Source organism: Pteropus medius, unplaced genomic scaffold (genome assembly GCF_902729225.1).
Source record: "Pteropus medius unplaced genomic scaffold, Ma_sr-lr_union100, whole genome shotgun sequence".
In the NCBI taxonomy this organism is placed as follows: domain Eukaryota; kingdom Metazoa; phylum Chordata; class Mammalia; order Chiroptera; family Pteropodidae; genus Pteropus; species Pteropus medius.
In genome coordinates, this window is record NW_024349797.1 from 3,194,555 (window position 1) to 3,220,558 (window position 26,004).

A 26,004-nucleotide genomic window follows, 5' to 3' on the forward strand; every position below is an offset into this window, starting at 1 on the left:
ACACAGAAGATTCTAATGTGTTTTTATTAATTAGAATTGTATACAGTTGTAATCCTTCCATCATACATATAATACACAGTAATATTCAAGTATCTGATACTAAAATAACTTACTGACAAATTCTTCTAATGTTGAACACAAAATAATTCTATTAACAATATAAAACAAAACCATTGAGTTTATCTTGAAATTTTAAATTCAGGTCATTATTTCACAATTTGGAAATCTGAATAATCCAACTTTAAGATGACTTTCTCGTTGTTGAAGTTTGCTCTGTCGATGTGCGATTTGGGACTTCCTTTTTTCTCAAGCCATTCCTGCATATGACGCACTTTGGAGATGGGACCTTGCAACTGTCCTTGCACTGTGCCCTGGTCAGTGTTCTGGACCCAGCCTACCAATCCCAGCTTTTTACCCTCAGCCTAAGGGTAAGAAAAAAAAACAAGAGTGAGAAATCCAGTGAGATTGAACAAAACAAAGTAAGAATACAATCTGTTGCCAGAATCTTAACCTAGAATCAAGCCACTGAAACTAATTTGATATTGTCCAGAACAGTCAAAACAGAACAACAGCAAGAATCTCACTGTTGATCTTAATATGAAGTGTTGGCCACTTGACTCCATTTCCTTCATCTACCATAGAACTTTTCACGATTTGTCAATTTGGTTAAATAGTAAATATTTCAGACAAAATGAGAAGCTTTCAAAATGATTTCCTTAGGCTAATTGTTGTTAGGATACTGGGCTGCATCTTGCTCATTTTCCCTTCTCCCAATCAAGAATCTATTGGGTAAATTAAATAGAAAAAGCATGAAGTTATCTGATCCTTCTCTGTGTCTTTAACCAGGGACACACTTAAATAAATCCAGATGAATGAGTGTTCATTACATCTTTAAAGATCATTAGAGTTATTTCACTATTTCCTGGGCAACTCATTCCATTGTTCTCACTTGTAGAGACAGTCTTTATGTTGCATCACGGTCTTTATGTCGCATTGAAAGCCCACTCTGTCATCCTCCTAGTGAAGGAAAAAGCATCTGGTGATCAACCTCTGAATATGAAATTTTCATGAGACTGCATAACTATTAGATTTTCACTTGACTTTCTTTTCTTCTGTCTAAATAATCACATCCTTTAAAGTTGAATAAACTTATGAAGACCATCTAATCATTAGAGCTGCTCTTTTCTTAGCCTTTCCAATGTTCTTTCCTGTAAATCATTAAACTGTGGAATCACTGGAAATTTGGAAAGGTACCAATATTTTAGAGGTAATGTTATTGTTGTAAAATGTCCAAGTAAGGATATTACAAAAGTTATCGTTAAAGTAACCTATCTAAATAGAAGGAGTGGATTACAAAAGAAAATGGAGTTGACATGACTGTATGTTCACATGCCAGAGTAGTGACCTAGTAAATGTGGGAAATTATTAGAGTTGGCCAAAGAAAATGTTATGCATAGCAAAACCATGTTTAATGAGGAAATGAAGTATCCATCAAATCATTATGTTCAAAGCACAGCCATTATGCATAATGAGCAAAATAGACTGCAGTCAAATTAATAACAGTATAAGGGACACAGAAGAAAGGAATGAAGAAAAATAAGGGATACCTACAGCATGCATTAAGTGGGGAAGATGGCATTAAAAAAAAGAATGCAGAGAACAAATTTTGAGGAAGACTACACATGAACTTACTTTGTATAACAATTGCACTCTTTTGCTTCAAATTAACCTGGGGTGGTTGGCTAGCCTTAGTTTTAGTTACCTTATATGGTAACTGGCTGTAAGAATGATGGTGTTGAGTTTTGAGCAAGAGGCTGTAACAGTCAAATAAATGTTTAAATTGCAATGTGATTTATTTGAACTGAAAGTGAACAAGACCCTCCCAACTTAGGTGCTGAGAATGGGAATTTCCTACACGTTTTATTTGTGCACTTGATTCTGTTCTCATTTTTTAAATGATAGCATAATGTTGCTGACTCATGTTCAGTTTTTACTATCTAAACAAGTAAACAGCATTTTTTCCTAAGAAAATTTCAAAAAGTTAACTCTCCCTAATAATCATATTCTGGAAATATTTTTTAAAATATAATTACCAACTCTAGCCTCAATCTAAAAAGGAAATCCCCTCAAATCAATAACCTAAACTCTACCCCAGGAAACCAGAAAAAGAAGAGTAAACCAAACCTAAAGAAGCAGAAAGAAGGAAATAATGGATTAGAGCAGGAGTTAATAAAATAGAGAAGAGAAAAAGAGAAAATTGATAAAACCAAAAGTTCTTTAAAATGATCAACAAAACTGTTAAACTTTTAGCTAGACTGATAAAAAAAAAGCTCAAATTATTACAATCAGAAATGAAAGAGGGACCATTACCATCAACCTTACAAAAAATAAAAAGGATTACTATGAACAATTGTATGCCAACAAATTAGATAACTTAGATAAAAAGAGAGAATGGGATTCCTAGAAAGACTCAAACCACACAAACTGAATCAAGAACAGGAAATCTGAATAGATTTACACAAATAAAGAGATTGAATTAGTAATCAAAAACTTCCCACAAAGAAAAGCCTAGGACTAGATGGCTTCATAGGTGAATTCTACCAAAGGTTTAAAGAAGAATTTTTCACTAATTCTTCACAAATGCTTCCAAAAAACAGAGGAGAAAGAAACTCTTCCCAAATCGTTCTATTACGCCGGTATTACCCTCATATCAAAACTAGAGAAAGACAGACATCACAAGGAAACTAAAGATGAATATCCCTTGTGAATACTGATGCAAAACTCCTCAACAAAATATGAGTGAACCAAATCCAGCAACACATAAAAAGGATTATACACTATAAAAAACTGGGACTTAGCTGCACAACGCGAGGTTGGTTCAACATACAAAAATCAACACACACCACATTAATAAATAAAACAGAAACCAGATGATCATCTCAATAGAAGAAGAAAAAGCTTTTGACAAAATCCAACATCTTTTTATGATAAAAACCTCAACAAACTAGAAACAGAAGGGACCTTGCTCAACCTGAAAAAAGGCATCTGTGAAAAATCTACAGCTAACATTACACCTAAAGGTGAAAGACTAAAAGCTTTTGCTCTACGATCAGGAGCAAGACAAGGATATCTGCTCTCACAACTTCTACTCAATATTTTACTAGAGGTTCCAGCCACAGCAGGAAAAAAGAAAGAGAGGCATTCAGAGTAGAAAGGGAAACGTAAAACTATCTCTACTCTAGAACTAAAAAACAAGTTCACATGGTTACAGGATACAAGATGGATATACAAAAGTCAATTGTGTTTCTATACACTAGCAATGAACAATCAAAAATGGAATTAAGGAAACAATTCCATTTATAACAGAATCGAAAATAAAATTCTTAAGAATAAATTTTTAAAAAGAAATGCAAGACTTATACAAAAAAATATAAAACACTGTTGAAAGAAGTGAAAGAAGATCTAAATAAATGAAAAGACATCCCATGTTCACGGATTGGAAAACATTATTAAGATGACAATACTCTCTAAATTGATCTGTAGATTCTATGCAATCTCTATCAAAATCCCATCCACCTTCTTTGCAGAAACTGACAAACTGATTCTAAAGTTCACATGGAAACATAAGGGACCCAGAACACCTAAAAATAATCTTTAAAAAGAACAAAGTTGAAAGATTCACATATCCTGATTTCAAAATTTACTACAAAGCTACAGTAATCAAGACAGTGTGGTACTGGCATAAGGGCAGATATACAGATCAATGGAACAAAACTGGAGTCCAGAAATAAACCCTTACATTTATGGTCAATTGATTTTTGACAAGAGTGCTATGACAATTAAATGGGGGAAATAATAGTCTTTTCAACAAACAGTGCTAGGACAACTGGATATCCACATGCAAAAGCATAAAGCTGGACTCCTCACCTCACACCACATAAAAAATTAACTGAACCTAGACCAAAGACTATAAAAGCCTTTGAAAAAAGTTTTAGAAGAAAATACAAGCATGAACCTTCAAGACTTTGGATTAGGCAATGGTTTCTCAGATATAACACTAAAAACACAAGCAACAAATGAAAAAAATAGACAAATTTGACTTCATCAATATTAAAAACTTTTGGGCTTCAGAGTTTTCATCAAGAAAGTGAAAAGAAAATTCTCAGGAGAAATATTTGCAAATAATGTAAGTAATAAGGGACTAGTATTCAGAATATATAAAAATTCTTATAATTCAATAATAAGATAAATAACTCAATTAAAAAATGGGCAAAGGATATGAATAGACATTGCTCCAAAGGAGATATGTAATATCTTTTTTTCATGTGCCAGTAAGCACATGAAAAGGTGTTCATCATTAGCCATTAGGCAAAGGCAAACAAAACCACAATGAGGGTATAAATATATACACTGGAATATTATTAACCTTTAAAAAGGAAAGAAATTCAGACACATGCTACAACATGGATAGTCCTCTGGGACATTATGCTAGTGAAATAAGGCAGTCACAGAAGGACAACCACTGTATAATTCCATTTTATTAGGTACCTAGAGTAGTCACATTTATAGACCGACAGTAGAACTGTGATTGCCTGAGGCTGGAGGGAATTAGGAATTATTCAGAGTTTAAATTTTCGGAGTTTCAGTTTTGCAAGATGAAAAGAGTTCTGTGGCTGGACAGTGGTGATAGTAGCACAACAATGTAAATATACTTAAATGGTTAAAATGATAAATTCTGCATTATGTATATTTTACTACAATTTTAAAAAATATATATAATTTCCACATATTTGGAGATTTTCCAGTTATCTTTCTGTTACTGATGTGTAGTTTAGGTCCATTGTGGTCGGAGAACGTGTTTGTATGACTTTAATCCTTTTAAAATTGTTGATACTTCAAAACAAAACAAAAAATCACAATGAGATAAAACTTCACACACTAGGATGTTTCTAATAAAAAAGACAGACAATAACAATTGTTGGCAAAGATCTGGAGAAACTGGAATTCTCATATATCATTAGTGGGAATGTGAAATGATGCAGCTGCTTTGGAAAATAGTTTTGCAGTTTCTCAAAAAGTTATAGAGTTTACCACATGACCTAACAACAATCTACTCGTAGATATATATAACCCAAGGGAACTGAAAACAATGTCTGCATAAAAACAAGTGCATAAATGTTCACAGCATCATTATTCATAATAACTAGAAAGTGAAAACAACCTAAATGTCCATCAATTGATGATGGATATATAAAACGTGACATATCCGTACAATGGAATATTTAGCCATAAAAAGGAATGAAGTACTGATATGCTGCAATATGAATGAACCTTGAAAACATTAGGTTAACTGAAAGACACTAAATACAAAAGGACACATATTGTATGATTTTATTTACATTAAATGTCCAGAACAGACAAATCCATAGAGACAAAAATGGGGTTAGTGATTACCAGGGCCAGAAGGATAAGAGGTGAGTGCTAATGGGTATGCAGTTTCTTATGGGGTGATGAAATGTTTTGAAAGTAGTGCATGACTTTGTGAACATACTAAAACCCATTGAACTATATATTTTAAAAAGGTGAATTTTATGGGATGTAAATTATATTCCAGCTTAAAAAAAAGTCCCTTCGAGTATTCTCATTACTCATTCTAGGAGTGATGGAATTTCATTAAGAGGCTAGATGATATCAACATGCAACCAAAAACAATTGTTAAAATGAACATATATTTAAATGATTATAAGTAGATTATAAGAATAAGCTACAAGTCTAATTAAGGGAAATGATTATAAGAATAAGCTACAAGTCTAATTAAGGGAAATGATTATAAGAATAAGCTACAAGTCTAATTAAGGGAGAAAAAGATGGCATTTTCCATTCTGTTATTGTCTCTAAGTTGGGGAGCGGGAACAGCAGTAGAGAAAAATGGCCTATATTAGCATCTGGTCCTTTTCCTTCAACAACTTTAATTAATCTTTGAAGATGTCACTTCCATTTACTATATCATAGGAACTTATCCTGCATAATTGGTGGCAAAGCTAACTGGAACATAGCTCTTCTGCTATGACTTTTAACAATTCCTTTTTTCAACAGGTACTTCTTACATCAGTGTGAAACAGGAGGAAATGATTTGCAAGTAATTGGGGAAAAAGTGACATTTAACATTCATATTTCAAAGATTTGGGTTGAATTTTAAGTACCACAGTGCAAGGAATGTGACACTTGGAAAGTTCTGCAGTCTGAACTCTTTATCTTTGAGGCTGGAGATACACTGGGCAGGCAAAAACCCGATATTCCCCTACAGAAGACAGAAGGGAAATTGAGATTGCATTTGTGTGTGAGTGTTGAGGGAAGATTAATGACATTAAGGCAGAGGTAGAGGCTGTCAATAGTTTGTTCATCCCCTCAATTACTCCCTAGTACTCTAGTAGGAAAAGCAGACTCCATGTTCAGTGTTATCATTACTTATCTTGGAATGGATTAAGTATTTTCATTAGAAAAGCTTCAGCTGGAAAAGGCAATTCTTCGTTCAAAATCAAAACGAGTAGAAATGAATTAAGGAGGGGAATGGGGGAAGGTTGAAGAGTGGCAGAGGTCTGAAGAAAATGCAGCCGCTTCTTTGGAAGCAATTACATAAATTACACAAATGTCATGAGTTCATCTAAATGCCATCTCCTTGTTAGCTTTCCTACAAGAATTGTGGTTTGATGATGCCATAATAAGGGAGAACTAGTGAAGCCCTCTAATCCCCCTTGGAAGATTAATATACCACTGTTAGAAAAGACAAATAGCAGATGAATTTGTCATTTACATTGTATTTTACCCATTGCAAAGCATTTTCAGACCCATGGCTCTACAAACCACATCTTTGCCATGCAGCTACCAAATAGCCAACCTCTCCTAAAGCACATTTGTCAAAAACGTGTCTCTTGCTCTCATGCACATAATCTAGGCATCTTCCCAAAGCCTAGAGGCCACATACCTGAGTGTATTTGCGGAAAAACACTCCTTGCACCTTCCCAAAAATTTCATAATCCACTGATATCAGGGTGTCCCCTTCTGCCATGCTCATGCTCACACCTGTCACAAACCAGGAAAGCAGAAAAGTAAACGGGACTCTTTACCCTATTCCAGGACCCCCTGTGGCAGAAAGGACATTTTTCATGTCCTTTCAATACACCCATACTTCTCCATCCTTAACCACTGCGACCTCTCCCTGACCTTAAGGTCCCTGAATTTCAGAGTATCGTCAGTGGACATGTGTGTGACGTCACAGGAAGACACCTGGGCAAGTGAGCTTTGGGTTGCAACTGCCCACAGAGCCCTCTTTTGGGACAATTACCTGTTTATCCTATTACCTCCCAACACCGGTCCCACTCCCTCTCCATCCCTTCCTCTTCCTAGCTTCCACTCAACCGCCAGAATCCAGTTCTACCAACATTTTAGGGCTAACTGAACTGATAGGCACGCCTCAGGCCCGTCCCAGGTTCACCCACCTGGTCCTCTCAGTAGTCCCAGACTCCGCTGGAGACTACCGCGCCAACGGTTTCCCAGGTCGCGTAACCGCCGCGCCCGGAAGCTCAGAGCGCGGCTGCTCCTTCGTTGTTTCGCATGCCCATCACGTCCGTTAACCAATCAGGGACGGTGAGCTCAGCCCAAAGCCCGCCCAAAGGGTGGGATTTCGGGACTCGGTTGTCTGGGAGGCTCTCGAGCCTCCGGTTGGGAATCAGTCCACGATCTCAGCTAAAACTCTATAGACCCAGCCCTTACCCTTTCGCAGTCACCAAGCACACCCTTTTTCTCATTTTCTCGTGGGAAGAAAGACATAGACGAAGAAGCATTTGAATTCGGGGGTCGAGGTTGGGAGAGGAAGCTGAATTGAATATTACGCTTGGCAGTATTTGAAGATCATGCGAAAGAGCATACATGGCTGTTATTTCTTCCTCTAAAATTCATTTTAAAAAAACTAGTTTCTCTAGAATTAAAAACCTATTGGGTGTCTACTATATATGGAACATTGCAGGACATACAAAGATGAATGATATATATCTTTGTCCTCAAAGAGTTTTTTATTTAGTGGAAGAGACATATGCATGCAAACAATGACAATACAATGTACAACATGCTAATTAAATTCCATGAACATCCATTGAGAGCTCATGAGCCAGTCTTGTGCTATAACAAGAACAGAAAATATGAGAGCACAAAGGAGCAAAGAGATTCATTCTAAGAGCATTGGGAAAACATTAGAGGAAACACCATAGTATCTAAGGTTACACAGTTACAACCAGTGATAGAGCTGAGATTTAATTGCAGGCAGTCTGAGTACAGAGCCCACTCTCATAAATGCTATGTGCTACCACCTGCCAGTATGTGGAGCTTGGGGTAAGGTAGTACTAAGATAAGAAAGTGCAAGTAGTCAGGTGTGGCTAGACTGGGAGTTCTCAACCTTGGCTACATATTAGGACCTTGCGGGAAGCTTTTAAAAATGCCAATACTCAGGGCTCACCCCCAGAAATTGCTTTCTAGGTAGTGCTAAAGCATAGCCAGGGTTGAGATTCACTGGGATACTCTGGGGAGGCAGGACTGGAAAGGTAGGCTGGATCTAATCTGGCAGGTTGAAATATCATGTTAAATCACACATTTCAACTTTATCTATAGGTAAAGTAGAAGCCATGGGTAGGGGAATAGGATCGGACATATTTAGGATAATTATTCTGGCGGCAGCACAAAGGATGGGCTTGAGGAGTAAATGTTGAAGGCAAGAGTAGCAGTTAGGAGAGTGATGCATACTGTCCCAATGAGAAATGAGGAAGAACTCACCCAGGGCAGTAGAAAGGTAACGGAGGAGTTGTATATAAGAGACGCCATAGAGTAAATTCAACAAATCTTGCAGACCAGTTAGAGGGAAAGGGTGACAAAGAGGGAGGAATAGGTGACTGATGTTTTCAGCATGAGAGGGAACACTGGAGAAGTGGGTTGGGGGAATTGGGAGATGATCATGAGTTTGTTTTCTGTTACACTGAGTTTGGGGTTCCTGAGGAACTAAATGGGCAGCTGGAAATTTGAGAGAGAGAGAGCTAAGCTAGATATCATTTAAACATAGGTGAGACCTGAAACTTCAGCCTTTGGTTGTAACCACTAAGGAAGAGAATGTCTGGAACTGCATATATAGAAAAAATAAGAATGCTTTGAAGAATACCTAAATTTGGGGGACAAGTAAGGAAAAGACATAAATGCCAGAGGCCTGGAAGAAGACATAGCAAGGACATGAAAGAAGAAACCAAGCAGGCACAGGAGCGAGTGAGAAGAGAGTTCAAAGAAAGTGAGAAATCAGTAATGTCAGATGAGTAGGCTGAAGAGGTAGCAGCTTTTGTCTTTGGTTATTGGAAGGTCACTGGTAGCCTGGCATTTAAAGAAAGTGCACTATGGCCATGCCAACCTGAACACACCAGATCTCATCTGATCTCGGAAGCTAAATAGGGTCAGGCCTAGTTAGTACTTGGATGGGAGACCACCTAGGAGTACCAGGTGCACAGGCTTTAAAAATGAATGAATAAAAATATAATGTGGAAAGCGTGGAAACCACATCACAATGGACTGGACAGAGGGGGAGATGTGGAAGTGGAGGCAGCAAACATAAAGTTTTCTGCTAAGAAGTCTCATGGAGAAAAGGGAAATAAATGGGACCTTACCATAAGAGGCAGCAGGTCAAGGGAAATGGGATTTGTTTTGCAGGGGGAAGTTAAGTATATTTTAAAACTAATGAGTATATAGCCAGATACAACTCGAAGTTAACAAGATGGAGGGGTAAAGTGATGGAGTCCATTCCTGGAAGGTCTGTAAAGGGGCTAATTCAAGAGAACTTCTAGAAAGAGAAAGATTCTTCTTCCTCAAAAACAGGAAGGAAGTCAAGATGGAGGGAGGCACTCTAGGAAATTCTGCCAGACTGGAAAGGAGCTGTAAGAGTTGATGACAGGCATGCCCGATTGCTGAGATAATTGGAACCTTAATAAGAGTGGGAATTGTCTGGAACTGCATATACTATAGAGAAGGCAGTAAAGTGTAAACTAGGAAAAAATAAAACAAGAAATAAAAATTTAAAATACCCTGGAGGGCTCACCAAGGAATTTCTTTGTAATATGTAAAAGCTGTAATATGACATGTTGAAGCATTCACACCGACTACTGCTGTCTATATTATTTCCATGTGCATGAATCTTTTAAGTAATTACAGGAAAAAAGTCAGTTGCCTGTTCCAAACGGCTTACACAAAAGAACTGAAGCATGAAGGCAAATAAACCTTTCTGATGTTAACAAACCATAGAGTATCATTTTCTGTTGAAATCAGGTTATACTGATTATTTTCGATTTGGTAGTTTACTTTATTATCATTACATTTGGTTGAGTCATTCTTGGGCCCTAAGAAGAGACTGCCAGAGTTACCACGTGAGAGTAAAACACTATATCAAAATAATTAGATTGGCTACAAATCTACCCAGAAAGATACTGCGTAGCAAAACCTAGCCGAGTTGCTAAAAATTGACCGCAAGCTCCAAACTATTGGAAAAGCACGCAGAGATAGTAGGTAGCCATACCTGGGGCCCGCATGGTAAGAAAGGCTATCAGCAGGATCACTCCGGCTAAGTGGGCGGACATCGGAATCCTGTGGCAGAATGACTCGAGGGCACATCTAGGGACTCCGTCCTTTGCCAGAGAAGGGCACACCCCAGAGTCCAGGGTCACCGTTCTCAAAAAATACACAAGTTCCGTCATGGAACCCTAGAGAAGCCTCTCCTGTCGCCCCCGCCCGCCTCCCCGTTCCCCAAGGGCAGAGATGGACGGAGCTGAGTTGGCGGGACACTGGGTCGAGCGCCTGGCGGACCGCACCCGCCCCTGGGCTGCTCCGGAGAGCGTGCGGACTGCGCCTGTGCGTGCTTCCCTGGCGACATCGCGGCGAAAGGTGGGGCTGGGCGCGCACGCGCTCCCGTTTCCAGGCAACGGGAATAACTGGGGCCAGCTGAAAGCGCCTGCGCCACCGGCAGTTGGTTTGTAGCGGGGGCGGGGGTCTGGTTGGAAAAACTAAGTCCTGGAGTTCTCCCTGAGCAGGAGTTGTCCCCGAGAGCCTCAGGTACGGGGAGACATGGGGTCAGCACCGCGACCTCCTAGGGACCCGATGGACGGGAAAGCGAGGGCTCGTCCCCAAAAGCGGAGTCTCCAAGGGGGGGTCCCCCTGCTGACCCTCCAGGACAGAACGTGACTTCCGCGTTCCGGATCTCAAACTCGCCGCAGCCAGATCAGGTGGGCCCCTCTTCTCAGGTTACAGACCTCCCTCCTTCTGCGCCGCAGGTACTCCTTGGGTGAGGGTTTGATAGGCACCTGTACCAGGTCCTGGGCAGACTCTGGGCTCCCTGGAGTCAGGCACGGTTCCAGCAGGAGGGAATCCCTGACACTTACCTCTAGGCTACAGTTTTCTCACACCCCTCAGTTAACGGGTAAAGCAACTGGAGTCAGTAAGGGGAAGTTGCTTGTGCTTAAACCCGACTTCCAATCCAATATCTCTTTCCGGTAGCTCTTTCCACCTACTACAGAGTATGCTGTGTATGGCAGGAGCATCACTTTGTATGGCAGAGGCTGGTACTGATATAAAGGAAAGGGAGGTGGCAGGAACGCTTGTATCACATTCGTTTTTCTATCTTCAGGACCTAATAAGCACTCCCAGGACATAATAAGCACTCACCAAATGCTTATTGAACAAGATCTCTGGCAGACCCAGTATCACTGTCTCTAAAAAGTTCAAAGGAAAATGGGTAGGACAAATGTAGAAAGTTTACTTTAGCAACTAGGGTGAACCTCAGACAAACTTCTCACACATATCTCGTTTAAATCTTTCCTAGGCTTCAGTCCAGGCTCTGAATGGCTGGTCTCCAGTTGGCACCATCCCTGCCTGTGGGCGTTATGTTCCCATATAATGAAACAGATGCTCCAGAGCTCCACTCAGCTAAGCAAGACTCTTATGAAAAAGGTGGCGCTTCCCAGCGGTCCTCGATGGGGCACCTGAGGAACAATTCCCAGCAGAAGCATTTGAGCAACAAAGAGCTGGTGATGGATAATCTGTACACTCACTCCAAATGGAATACCTGCACAAAAGCCCTGAGCTCCTTCTATCCCCAGTGTGCTGGAATCAGCCCACAAGATCCAAGTAGTAATCTCCAGGTCCAAGCAAAGGGTTTGTTTTATTCATCAGGCCCTCAGTCCTGGTATCCCAAAGCAAATAACCAGGAATTCATTCCGTTTACAAAGAAGCAATTTGGAGTGGACCGGGCATATCCGCTGAAACCCATATTCCATCGGAAGTCTCATAGTACAGGTGAGGCTGGCACAGATGGGGACCAGAATGCCTCTCCACGACCCCCTGAGCCAAGAGGGTTTTCATACAGCAGCTTTGGTCCTAGGAACTGGGTGAATTCATCTGTGATTGGTATTGGTGTTGCCATGCAGAAGGAGAGGGCTATAGTAACGCCCAACAGGTCTGAGTGGATGCAGATCCAAAGACTAGAAGCTGCAGGGGAGAGTTTAGAGGAGGAAATCCGAAGAAAAGAGACCCTCCTGAGGGAAAAGCTCAAGAAGACAGAGGAGGAACTCAGAAGGATCCAGAAGGAAAAGGAACAGGCTGAAGAAAATGAAAAAAGAGAGCTACAGAGAATGACACTTCTCAGGAGGAGAGTTAAAAGTAATAGCAACCCCACGTACAAACCTATCTTCTCCCCAGAATACAAGTCTAAGGAGGTCTTCAGTAGAGACAGGGGAGAGGATGAAACTTGGGGATGGTCTCAAGAAAATTCTAGTCCATTCCAGTTCTCTGATTATGGAATACAGAAGCTCAAAAGGGAAAGACTAGTGGCAAGCAATAACAAAATTCGAGACCAAGTCGCAGGGCCGTTGAAGTTTTCTCAGCCTTCAGAAGCGCCAGGCAGTGCTTTGCCAGGATCCACCAGCAATTCTAGCTTGTCTAAGGCACCAGACTCCTCAGGTTCCAGCTGTTCCACTGAAGAGCCAGAACTTGGCGAGTGCAGCCACTGTGGACGCAAGTTTCTCTTGCTCAGGCTGGAGAGACATTCCAATGTCTGTAGCAGGATGCAGAGTTCCAGGAGGAAAGTGTTTGACTCCTCCAGGGCCCGGGCCAAAGGCACAGAGCTAGAGCAGTACTTGAACTGGAAGGGACCAGTCTCAGTCAAGGTAACAAGGGCCTTATGGATTTGACTTTGAGCAGGGATCTTTGTAAGGGCCTGTTATATACTCATCAGTTTTTTTAAAGGAAAATTTCAAGTGTCCCATAGGGGGAAAGTGAGAATTAACATTCGTTGATTAATACTGTGTGCCAGTCACTGTGACAGGAGCTTTTAAAATGACCCTCACAACAACCATGTGAGGATTTTATTATCACTTATCAATTTAAAAGTTTAAGTCTAAGAAAGGTTAACTTGCTTGAGATCAGTTTTAAATAGCAGAGTCAGCATATAAATCTGGGTTGGAGTGACTCCAAAATCTAGACTTAAAAAATATGTGCCCTTTGGATTATAATTTTTTATTTATTTTTTATTTTTATTTATTTATTTAGGCAAGGAAACCCTTGGTTGACCTCACAGATTGCAAGGACCTTGTCAGTTTATAATCCCTTATTTTTTTTATTTTTTATACCTATAGCACCTGGTCTTCCTAGGTGGTCTCCCATCCAAGTATTAACCAGGCCTGACCCTGCTTAGCTTCTGAGATCAGACGGGATCGGGCTTGTTCAGGGTAGCGTGGCCATAGACTGATTATAAAACTAATAAACGTTTACTATAGACAATTAAAAGATATTAAAAATATAAAGAAAAAAACTTCGGGATGTTACCACCTTGAGAGAATTTCTTGCTCTTTGCAACATACTCTGCCACCTCTCAGGATGAGGATCCATTACCACTCCTATGACCATTATCTATTTTTTCAAAATTAGCTCATTTTGGTATACCTTCTAAGTAAATATGTAAAACACAATTAAGTTTGGAATTCTCCCTGTTTAGAGTGTAAACACCTTAAAGGTAAAGGACTTTATTTTTGGTTAACATTCCTAGCTGTAAAAAGTAAGGATTTTGAAACACTTCCATGATAAATTTAGGGGAACTTCATAGGCACTTTTGGACCATCAGATCTCGAGAAGATTGTCTCCAGATTGAGTCCCTGAGTCCCTTACTCTGCCAAGGTTATGCTGCTTGGTTTGTAAATGAGTGCTTCTCAAAGTGTGGCATGCTGACAAACATTTTTTATCTTAGTAGTTTTAGGGTATATTAGAAAAATATAACAACATATTAAGCCTCTGATTTCGAGGAATCACGAATTTAAAGAAAAACATTAAGTAATTAGTTAGGGGGGATGAAGTGAAAGTGGTTTACAAATGATTAAAGTTTGGGAAAGCCTAGACCACATGATCTCAAAGCTCCACTCAGCTCTAAAATGCTAGCATCATTATGTTTTCGTGTCTTTCCAAACCTTCCTCTGCTGCTCCAGCGCCTCTTGTCCATTGGCTCTTTACAGTATATGTACACATTTGCTGGGGCCTTTAAAAACTCACATTTATGTGATGGCTGCTAGGAGAAGTCATTTGCAGTTAGAATTCTTTCAGTACAGTTTGGGAGATCACCACAAGAAAGTCCCTTCTGTTCAGAGATAATCTCCCTGAAATCTAGTTTCCAATGAGAAGTCAACATTTTGCTCTTGCAGATAATGATATGATCACAGTTTCTGTTCTTTCCTGTTTTCTTTCTGGTCAACCCACTAGTCCACAGGGTTATTTTCTGTCCCACTATAGTGGCTTATTTCTGGCCAGAACCTAAAAGAACCTTGTGTTTCTTAAATTCCTAAACACAGTAGCAGTGAAGCAAAAGAATTGGGTTTCTGAGATCAGACCCCCTGCTTTGTGGAAACTAGTTTGGGGGAATATGTGGCATCGAGGGCACCAAGGCAGAAAGGATCTGGATTGAGATGCACTCCCCTCCTTGGAATGTCTCAAGCCTTATTCCAAAGCTTTGTGCCTTTGGAAACTGAGTAGTTTGTGTCTCCCTCTCGTTCCTTTTAGTATACTCAGGTGATTTTTCTTATATTCTTTGATATTTACCTAAGTTTTAATATACTTGTACCTCTTGCATCTCTACTAGACCTTTAGCGTTTGAGCACAGGGGCCATATCTTTGCGATTGTGTTAATTGGATAAAATTTCATTACGATGAAGAATTTAAGTAGAAGTATTATACAGTTGAGGAACTTTCCCATAATTCAGTTCTTTGAAAGGTTGCTGGATGCCATCTCCCAGCACTCCGATTGTCTTGCAGCCTTGTCTGCTTCGGCAAGACTCTCCTGAGGGACACTTCCTTTTCCTTTGATAACATCTCTTCCTATTATTCATCATTAATGGTGTCAGATCACCAAGTAGCTACTTGCCTTTTTTCTTCTTTTTAAAATTAATTTTATTTTAATCTAAAGAATATTTGATTACTTTTTTTAAATCATGTAGTACAAAGTGACCTATGATACAGATCAGCAATATCCTACCTCATCTCTCTCCAGCTCCTAATCTAGGCCCCAGAGTCAGTCTTTAGTTCTGATAGATGACTCTTCTGGTATGCATGTCCATATTTCTAAATAGTATGCTTATTTTCTTGATTTACCAATTTTGTACATTAGCTCTTGAGTTGCTTATGGACACTGTGATTAAGCTCTCTTTCATATCCCCTCTCCTCCTCCTTTTTCCTTCCCTTATCCTTCCATTGTAGTGGATTCACTATTTTGGGTTAAAATAGTGGTCAGCTTTTACCCTATTATAACCACAAATTTTGTTCATTGTTGAGTGAACAAATTCTGTCCCTGCCCACATGCACCTAGAGTTAATTGATTCATGTTTTCGTTTGCTTGGTTTCTTACATATCTCTACAATCTTTTTTTTCTGTCTGATGTCAGACACCTGTTAAAATTTTTGTAAATGCTCAAACACCTCCCATAATCCATCAGGTTTTTTTTGTTTTTGTTTTTTTTAAAACAAAAAGGAAGCCGCCCTCTGACTACTCTTTTTCCTCCCGCTCCAGTCTGGACTGGTTATTCTCTAGGCCTGGAGCAGACCTGTTATCTTGGGACCTCTCTCTGCTTCTTCTCGTGTCGGGTCCCCTATTTCCAGCATCCTGTGTCTTTCTCTTTCTTCTTTTACTCCTTGCTTTGTGGAAGAATGCTAAGAAAGATGCATAGGAGGCATATTTTTTGTCTCGAGATAAATGAAAATATCTATATAATAGCCTAATGTCTGATTGACGATTTGGCCAGATGTAGAATTCTTGCTGGAAAATGATTTTCTGTCAGAGCTTTTGAGGCATTTTCCCACTAGCATTTATAGCCAATGTTATTGTTGGGAAATCTGATGCCGTTTTGATTCCTGCTTCATTATAGCAAACCATTTTGGTTTTTTTCTTTTTCTAAAAGCTTAAGGAATATCTATTCTGAAATTTTACAATGATTGTGTTGCATACTTGGTAGGCTACTTCAATCTCAAGAGTAGTGACCTTTAACTCTAGGAATGTTTGTAGTAGTATTTCTTTAATAATTTCCTCCTCTTGCCTTCTCTGTTCTTTTTGGAATGCCTGTTGGTCAGGTGTTGGACTTCCTGGATTGACTTTCTGATGTTTTTAATATTTTCTTTTTGACTTTCCATCTTGATCTTTTTTCCCATTCTGCATAATTTTCTTGACATTATTTTATGTTTCTATTTTTATTTTTAGCTATCAAACTTTTAATTTTAATAATTCTCTCTGGTTCCTTGGTTGTTCCTTTCTCATTATATATATATTATTCTTGTTTTATGAACACAATCTTTTCTAATACTCCTTTGTTGATATTATGGATTTTCATTAAAAAGTTTTCTTCTGCTACCTGCCTTGTTGCTGCTTCCTGAGTGTGTGTGTGTGTTCATGTGCTCTCTCGTTACAGCTTAAATATCTGGTGATACTTATCTGTCTATTCATATTTAAGCTTAAGTGGGGCTTGTTGACTAAAGGTCTTCATATTAGGGTTATTAAATAGTGAGCCTTTTAATGGTGGTCCCCCAGAGCCAGGGTCTGATGGCTTTTCTTTTGCTTGCTCAATGCATCCAGAGAACCCTTCAGTCTCCTAAGATGGTACCAATGTGCTTGGTGCTCTGGGAGCCAAGTAGGGGAAGGAGGATGAGACAGTTCCACAATTCATCATGTACACTTGTACTTAATCTCCATTTTTAGCCCCAAGATTAACCCTTTTCTTTACTGTGCTGGATTTCCTGAGTCTGAAACCTGTTCAGTTCAATTTTTTCCAGAGAATAAACCCCCGTTTTCCTGTGAGGGTTCTGGAAGTTTTGAACATTTGGATGTGCGAGGTAGGATAGGAGCCCTGGGGTCCAACTTATTTTCAGCTCTGCACCTCCTCCCTTTCCACTACCTGGTTCTTTGAAACACTGAACCTCTCAAGGGTTCTGCTAGAGAAAACGGCTTGCCTCTCAGTACTTATTTCCCTTTGCAGGCCCTTAGTTTAAGTGCCTCCACTCTGACAAGTTAGCTATCACGGTTGCTCCTTTCCTGTTCTCTTTGACGTTGGGAATCAACGCGCTTTTTATTTCCTTACTGTCATTCTAATGGAGACTCAGGAGATGAGATAAATGCCAAGCTGAATGACCAGTCTTCCTTCTCCTTATAGCCTGAACCTCCTCGGAAGAGCAACTGGAGACAGAAGCATGAATCTTTCATCCGTACCCTCCGTCAGGCTCGAGAGGTCCAGCAGGTAATTGCCAAAGGTGGAAACCCCTCAGACTTGCCTCCTATCCTGCCTGCAGAAAATCCAGACTATATTCAGTGTCCTCACTGTAGCCGCCACTTTGCTCCCAAAGTGGCTGAGCGGCACATTCCTAAGTGTAAGACCATCAAGAACCGTCCTCCGCCTCCAAGGAAGCACTACAGTTGAGCAGACAACAGTGGAAACCTCCTGGGTAGTTCAGAAAGCCCTGCTTTTCTTCAGCAGTAAATGGGAGGATAATTTGATGCAAAGCAGAAAGGACTAAAACTTTCACATCACCCAAATCTGCCTGCAGAGCTGAAATCAGTGAGGACAGATTCATTGCAAAGCAGCAGGAGGCAGAAGGAAGCCTGAGCTTTCAACTAAATTACCACTTCAGGCTGGTGTGTCTTATGTTATTGCCCTAAGAATTGATGGGTGAAGACACTTAAGAGTAGCAAGTAGGCTACATTAAAGCTTTCTTCTGGCAAGCTGACTTGTGGTTTGTGCTAGTTAAGTGCCTGCATTTGCTCTGCCTCCTTGCCACTGGCTCTACATACATGTCTGTGGTTCCTGTTAACTCCTCTTGTTCTTGCAAGAAGTTGGCTTATTAGGTTGAGCTGGTGTCCAAGGATCACCCAGATGGTATCTCTTGTAAAAGATAATACGATTTTGTTGCAAAGCAAATGGAAGTCTATCCTTGACCTGCCTGGTACATGGTCCTGGCAAAAAGCCAATATGAGTATGTAAGATTAGGGTGCCAAAGTATCCCAAACCTTCCCTACTGTATAATAAAGAGAACTTCATCTTTATCTACTTCGCAGGGTAGGGATAGGGCAAAGCATACTATGTTTCTGCATTTCTTTTCTAATGTCAAAAACAAAAAAAAAGAAAAGAAGAAACTTCAGTTTCACCTACTGCTAGCACTCTGCTTTCAAATAAGGTTGGAAGGTTGGTTGAATGGCTTTTTAAATGAGGCAGCAAAATCAAAAAAAGCTGGGACATTGCTGTGTCACATGTCCCTGACTGATTATACAACAATAAACTTCTAATTTAGAAAGTCAACTTTGAAGGAAAAGATACCAAATCTTTTAAATTTTCTCTGTGCAGAATTATGCCTAGTATAAGTAACTTTTATAATCAGGCCCTCAATAAATGGGTTTTGGGGATTTAAAATTAAACAAATAATAAAATGAGTCCTACCTAGACTTGTCAAATAGGAGCAGCGATAAGGCAATGTCTGATAGGGGTAATATCAGGGTTATTCTGAGTGCATTACTCAAATTAACTTAAAATACTGGAAAAAAAATCACCCAATCTGATCTGGGCAAAGGGGCCTGGGCAGACAAAACCATATTTTACTAAACAACAGATGGCCACTTAACTCTTGTTCCATTTCCTTTGCAGCTCTTCTGCTGAGTGGCTGGGCTAACAGATCAGACCAATTTGAAATGTGAATTTAAGGCTTTAACTGTGAAGCTGCAGGACACTAGGCTGAAAAAAAATGATATATTTTAAAAACATATTGTTTTATGCTTTTCTTAATTGTTGCAAAGTGTGTTCTCACATAATAGGGCTTTTGGTTGGCTGCTTAAAGGAAACTTACATAGACATACTGGATATTTAACCCAATATATACATTCCTCAGGCAAGTTTAATGAGGTACACACTTTCACACTTGATTGCGAAAACAATAGATGGCCAGAATGAGCTGTGGCCAAGGCCACAAAGTGGTAGTCTGTGGACTGCTTTGCCGCACAGTTGTTGTACTTGGCTGGCACATCACTAAAAATATAATCTTACATTTAAAAATTGGGATATGGAGCATCTCTTGAAAAACTAAGTTCTGGAAACACCAGGCCAGCAACCTGGAATAGCACTAATTGAGTGGGGTTCAGGATCAGTTGCTCCTTCAGACAGGAGGGAGCAACTCAGGTCACCACAGCCCCACCTGGCCTGCTTCACTATTTGCCTTATCTGTCTGGCCCCACGGGCACTTGGGTTTGAGAATCCCTGAATGATGTTACTGAGGTCACAGATCAGGGCCCTCCAAGAAGAACAAATGTGTGTGTGTGGGGTGTGATGGGGGGAGTGCTTTCTATAGACACAGGAAGCTGCTGTTATTCATTCTTGTGTTGCTAGAGAAATGAAACAATAGTCAATGCCCTAGTGTTCCCTTCAATCTCAACATGCTTAGGCCTTGATTATATTAGGAATATCTATTAGTCTTTTAAATTTAGCTTGATCTGGTCTTTGGGTAAAGGTTAAAAGTTTTTTCTAAGTCTCTTCCTGAATAGCAGATAAATAAATGATGCCTGTAACTGTCCTTGTGTTATACTACTTTATCCAAGAAACTTTTATGTAAGTAAATATTACAAATTTTAAAGTTCAAAAGGTTAAGCAGTGGGAAAAAAAATCTTATGGTGAAACTCACTTCACTTAAAACTGTACGTAGACCTGCTGAGAATGCTTAACAGCAGTGTATTTAATGCAGCACAGCACCTTATGACCAACATTTTCTTTTTGCCATCAATTTATCACTCTTCATGACATAGGAGGTAGCAGAGATGTGATACTGTTTTTCTCCCTAACGATTCTGAGGTTTAGTGATCAGTATGTGTATTTCCACAGTTAATCACTGAAGCAATAAAGGATTTTTGGCTTTGCACCAGAAAGGAACATGTTTTGCAGCCCTGACTACAACACACTTTGTCCTGACACTATCATGAATAATATTCCTCGGAGGCCCAGGGATACTCATTTGAAAGAATTTATTTACAATACATCTTCGCTCCAGAATTGTTCCAAATATATGGCAAACCAAATGAAATGTGAGTTTAAGGCTGCTTTCGCTTTAAACTTTAGTGAAATGCTCAGCCAAGAGGAGTTGTCACTTGGCTGTACTATGCCAGGGGGACCAAACACAGTTCAACCTCTTGGAGAGAAAACACTTTTATAAACATAAACTGGCATTATCAGTGACTGGGGAGGTAAGTACAAGAAGTGATCCTTCTTCCTCTTTTAATGGCTCATTTTCTTTCTCCCTCTGCATTAAAGCACTATATTTTAGAAGTTTTAGTGGGGAAAAGCTGCATCAACAGAAATGATTCTGTTAGCAAGAAAAAGAAATTGGAAAGAAGCAAAGATTATTTCTGTGCAAATGTCCCTTGCATTGTTTCCGTTACAGACCATTTATTTATATACTCACTGAATTAAAGATTCAAGAAGGCCTAGAATCTGAGTGTTTTATCCCCAGTGACTAAGGTCCATGCGCAGACTGAGGCATAGCACTGATTTGAGTTTAAATGTTTATTTAAAACAGAAATGCCAAACCACTCCACCCTCAATCTTTCAAACATCTGGCTAACAAAAAGCTAGTTCTTCAGCAACAATGTCAGAGCAGAGGAGTAACTCAGGTTATACTATAACTCGAAAGCGATACTACTGGAAATACACCTAATACTGCACTGAGAAGAAAAGCAGGACAAAATTTAAGAGAATTAGCTACAGAAAACCATTCAAAGGCATTGCTGCTGCTGCCTCACCTTTCACTTTTTACGTAATGCATGGCTGCTACCTTTGAGCTGGTTTCCATTTGCATAGCTTTTTGGTGGGAAAAATCACATGGCTGTCCCAGGCACAATTTGGGAAAGTGCAAATTGTCTCTAAGGCACAGAACTTAGATTCTCAGCCAGATTAATAGCAAACCTAGGCTTCCCAAGGGAACATGCTAGAGAAAACGACCACAGCATTCCACTGTTAGAGAACAACTCCCCTCTGGACAAGAGCCGGGCTCTCACCGCCCGCTTCAATGCTCACTTCCATCCCACAGTCTCAGCAACGTCCCATGTTCTTTAGTTCCATAGCAGAAGCAACACTCATGATTTAACACCCAAACTGACCCTGCCTCTCAGGCCTGCTGAGATGGTGAGCATGAGGGATACAGGGGAATGAAAGGCCAGTCAGTCCTTAAAAAAAAAACAAAACAAAAAACCAAAGTTGCACTTACATGTTAGGGTTTATAGCAAACCCCCAAGTCCCCAGAACTTGTAGCTTAATCCAGGGTTGGCCCCTTCCCTTATTTTAAGAAAAGGCTTCAGTGATTACATTAGTACCATTGTACTAGGCTTCCCAGAATTGAGAAAACAATGGGAACATCAAACCAAAGAAGATCCCATTAAACAGAGTTGCCCATCCCCAGCCATGGGGTTTTCCCCAAGCATCAGCCTTTACATCACCAGTTTCAGGGAAATGGCAAAATTTCCATTGCACCGGTCCTTCCAAAATATTAAACAGATATTCACTTTGGTTTAGGGAAAATGAAACAAAAATTAACGTAGCTTTTTCTAGGGAGGTAGGATATGAGGCTCATCAAGACAGCTCCTGTGACCCAAACAAAATATAGGAAACTTTCATAAGGCTAGGTGGAAACACAGAGCTCACATCCTTAAGAAAAATCATCAAATGCTCCTAGGACATTTTCTCTCTTTGAGAAAGATAGGTTGCTTCTGTCTACCAGGACACAATGACTATGGGATTAGAAGGAGCTTTTGGCCAAATTCCTTTCACTCAGCAGGTTGTACCTGTTCTGTTAGGCTGCAGGAACTACCAGGTTTTGGTGCTGGCTTTGGGCTACTCAAACAGGAAAGATGATACAGATTCACTGACATGGCTTCATAAAACACCAAAAGGGGTAAAATACTGGCTAGACATACAGAAAGGGAGTGGTTGGGGCTGCTGATGTCAAGCTTAGAACCCTAAGAGCCATGAAGGCAGAGGCATAAGAAGCCTCATGGGCAGGAGACTCAGTCACTGTAGGCCCTCTCAAAGATACCAAGTAGAGGCAGCTAAAGGAGGGCTTTCTCTCCCTCACGGTTTTCTCTTAAGGCCATTTCTACTGCCCCACTGACTCAATTCTCTACGGGACATCTCATCTCTTAGAGGTATCTGCCAAATCTAGGAAAGCCCACCCTGCATCGGCCACAGCCTGAAACTCTAGCTGTGTGATCAGGAGGGACCTGCCCTTCTTTCTCTACTCACTGAAGAAATTTCAATTAACCCTCACAGGAAAAGCAATCTAAGCCTACTTTTCCTCCTAAAGCATTTAGCTGCACGAAGTAATTGAACTTTCTGAAAACAAACCCCAGACTGACTCCACCGGACATATTTTCCTGGACTCAGGCCTCCTGAGCAGGCTCAGAACCCTTCGCCACTCTTCAGATGACCCTAGATGGACCACGCCTGGTTCTAGCCCATTCCAGCTTTACACTTTTCCATCCTCCACCCAGAGGTGCAATGCCTGGTGTTGAATTCCCAAGGCAGCTTCCAATTAATGATGAAAATGATAAATAGGATATAAGCTGCTACCAGCAAAATTAAGGTGAGCATTGTGTCTCCTCTTCAAAGGTGGGATCACGAGATGAGGTACAGAGCTGCTGTTGCTATGGCAGTCACTGAGGACAAAGCCAGGGCCACAGGGCCCTTCCATTCTCCAAAACAAAACCACTCCTAGATCCTATCTAATAGGCACTGCCACTCTCCAAGTGTACGTGGAAAGTGCTTCAGAGCCTCCGCCTTGCGCTCCTTGTCTGCAAGTGAACAAAGCCAGGAAAGCGCTCTCTGCATTCAGTAAGTGTGCTGTGAAGTTCTTTGGATCCCAGTTTCCTGGAGGCTATACAGGTTCAGGAGACTAGAGGCTGGGTCGACAAGAATCTGTTCCCAGGAGGCACCAGGAATCTGAATCTAAGTCAGGCTTTGCATCCATTTCCATCTCTTCCTTTGCTGTTTGAGTTCCTTTGGAATGCATCCCCACCTGTCCAGGTAAAACACAGTTCCACATTAACAATACTGCCATCTAGTCACAGCAGTTCAGAACTAGATTTTCAGTGTCAACCTCTAAAGATTTGTAGCTAGTTTTGCGAGAAACTCATAATGCTACCTTAGGGAAAGTCTACACCTTTACATTTACTGCAGGTAGGATGACAAACTGTCCTGGTTTGCTCAGGACTACATAATTTTCTGGGATTCAAAACTCTCAGTTTTAAAATTGAGACAGCCCTAGGCAAAACATTCCTCCTGCCAGCTACAGCTGCCAGTCTCTCCATGCTTACCTCAAGTGTGTGGATTATTTGCCAAAGTATTTTCATAGACATTATTTCATTTAATCCTCAAAACAACCATACATGAGTGGTATTACCTTTTTCTTTTAGGTGAGAAACCAGGTCTCATAGAAATAAAGTAATTTGTCCAAACACACAAAGCTGGTAATGGCAAACCCAAGGGTTGAATCATATTTCCCTATCCTAGTTCACTCTGTATAGAGTAACACAATGGCTCTTTATACACAATGCATGCAAAAAAATAAATAAAAAATAAAAGCGATGCATGCAGCATCACCTGTGAAGAATTTTTACCAAAAATGTTTTACTTAACTCTAATTGAGCCTTAAGTCTAATTTCCAAGTAACGAAAAAACAAGTTAAGCAATGTCCTAAGAAAATAAGACAAATCTAGAATGTGGGATATTCTGTTAAACTGATCCCATTTTTTCAAGTCAATGCCATGAAACTTAAAAAAGGGTGATGGTGGTGAAGGAAATTGTTCTAGATTAAGAAAAACAGGAGACATAACAATATAATGTGGGATTTTTGACTGGATTCTGATAAAAACAGTTATAAAGAACATTTTTGTGAGAAAATTGGGAAAATCTGAGAATCAACTGTGTGGCGAATGAAAATTAAAATGTGTTAATTTTGTTAAGTGTGATAATAGTATTGTGGTTATCCAGGAGAACAAATGTCTTTATTTTTGGATATGTGTAATAAAGTATTGGGGAGGGGAGAGACTATTGAAAAGAATTTAGCAAAATACAAATAAATAAATATACCTCCCCCCACACACACTTGAAACAAATATAGCAACATGTTAACAACTGCTGAATCTAGATGGTGGATGTATGGGTACTCACTGAACTGTAATGTTTAAGGTTTTCCATAATAAGGAAAGGAAAAACAAAAATTAACAAAAAACAATGGAAGTTAGATGATAAAAATAATTCAACCTAGGTGCTTAAACAAGACCCAGGGCTTCTGGGGTTAATTACAAAAGTCACATCATCAAAAGGTAAGTACTTGTAAAGGAGTAAGTCTATGTTGACCTTGCTGTTTTGTGTGATTCTTCAAAACAAAATTAGAAACTGAATTGTTCTTTTAATGCCCACCTGCTGCCCTCCTTCTAATTTCTTGTTCAGCTTCTGTAGTTGAGTAAAAATCTGGAGGTTTTCTTGCTGTAGCTTCTGTTGTTCAGCCAGACACTTTAACACCAGACCCTGCAATCTCTCAACCTCTACCTGCAGAGTGCTGCATGCACACGTAGGAGTCACTGGTGTCCCCTTCCCAGCACATGTTCCTGAAGGATTCAGCTGTGGTGGCTGAAGAGTGAAGACAGAAAGATCATAGGAGGTTCTGCCCAGATGCCACAGCTCCCCAATCCAAATTTCCTGTAAGTGCTATCAGATTTTAAAGTAATAAGATATAACATATAGACACAAAATAAACACAAGAGAAACAGAAAACTGCCAGGATTATAAGAGCACCTGGCTCTAACATAACAGGGCAAGAGAACTCTCAATGCCTCAGTCTCTGTTATGCTAAGGTAAAAGAACAATCATCTGTTTTGGAGGACTTTGTGAAGATTTTAAAGTGTACTGTTATTTTCCTGAATAACAGGAAAATAAATGCTGAAGTGGGGGAAAGCATGATTTAGTTTGGAACAAAATTTTCTGATCACAGTGAGGACACTGTGATCCAAAGGGTCAATATTTATGAAATGTAGTGGAGCACACTTCAGAAGAGTTTGAGAGGTGTTCAGTAAACAGGATCACCAAGACAAGTCAAGATGGCTAATTGACAGAGGAATTAAAACATTCACCTTTAAGTTTCAAAAGTTTTATTAGCTCTTCTGGGAAGCTTTTCAATGTTCCTTGTCTGAATTTTTTTCCCTTCTTCTACTGTATTTTGTTTATAGCAAGGGTCAGTATAAGCCTGTCCACAGGCCAAATTAGACCTACTGCCTGTTTCTGTAAAAAAAAAAACTTCTATTGAAACATAATCAAGTTCTTTCATTATGTATTATCTATGGCTGCTTTTGTGCTACCATGTCAAAGTGGTATAGCTAAAA

At 39.9% G+C, this 26,004-nt stretch overlaps 3 protein-coding genes and 1 pseudogene across 6 annotated transcripts in view; 1 reads left to right on the forward strand and 3 right to left on the reverse strand.

Moving 5' to 3' along the window:
• Window positions 1–5: 5 nt before the first annotated feature.
• On the reverse strand, window positions 6–7,661 carry ACYP1 (acylphosphatase 1). The gene is made up of 3 exons (XM_039883832.1): window positions 7,500–7,661; window positions 6,986–7,083; window positions 6–422 (listed from the first exon to the last, which is right to left on the reverse strand). The coding sequence occupies exons 2-3, from the start codon at window positions 7,073–7,075 to the stop codon at window positions 207–209; spliced, it is 306 nt and encodes a 101-aa protein (XP_039739766.1). The 5' UTR covers window positions 7,076–7,083; window positions 7,500–7,661; the 3' UTR covers window positions 6–206.
• Window positions 7,662–10,987: 3,326 nt separating this feature from the next.
• ZC2HC1C (zinc finger C2HC-type containing 1C) lies at window positions 10,988–20,153 on the forward strand. Of its 3 annotated transcripts, none has more exons than XM_039883827.1 (3): window positions 10,988–11,133; window positions 11,900–13,241; window positions 17,753–20,153. In XM_039883827.1, the coding sequence occupies exons 2-3, from the start codon at window positions 11,919–11,921 to the stop codon at window positions 18,014–18,016; spliced, it is 1,587 nt and encodes a 528-aa protein (XP_039739761.1). In that variant the 5' UTR covers window positions 10,988–11,133; window positions 11,900–11,918; the 3' UTR covers window positions 18,017–20,153. The 3 variants fall into 3 exon arrangements, with proteins under 3 accessions (XP_039739761.1, XP_039739760.1, XP_039739759.1); XM_039883826.1 differs by having other exon boundaries at window positions 10,994–11,351; XM_039883825.1 differs by having other exon boundaries at window positions 10,995–11,303.
• On the reverse strand, window positions 13,701–13,819 carry LOC120619811 (uncharacterized; annotated as a pseudogene).
• Window positions 20,154–20,581: 428 nt separating the features above from the next.
• NEK9 (NIMA related kinase 9) overlaps window positions 20,582–26,004 on the reverse strand; it is a 33,685-nt gene continuing 28,262 nt past the window's right edge. For both annotated transcript variants that reach the window (XM_039883824.1, XM_039883823.1), the window contains exons 21-22: window positions 25,046–25,255; window positions 20,582–23,639 (exon numbers count right to left, since the gene is read on the reverse strand). In XM_039883824.1, the coding sequence (XP_039739758.1) occupies window positions 23,517–23,639; window positions 25,046–25,255 (333 nt within the window). In that variant the 3' untranslated portion in view covers window positions 20,582–23,516. The remainder of the gene's footprint in view (window positions 23,640–25,045; window positions 25,256–26,004) is intronic.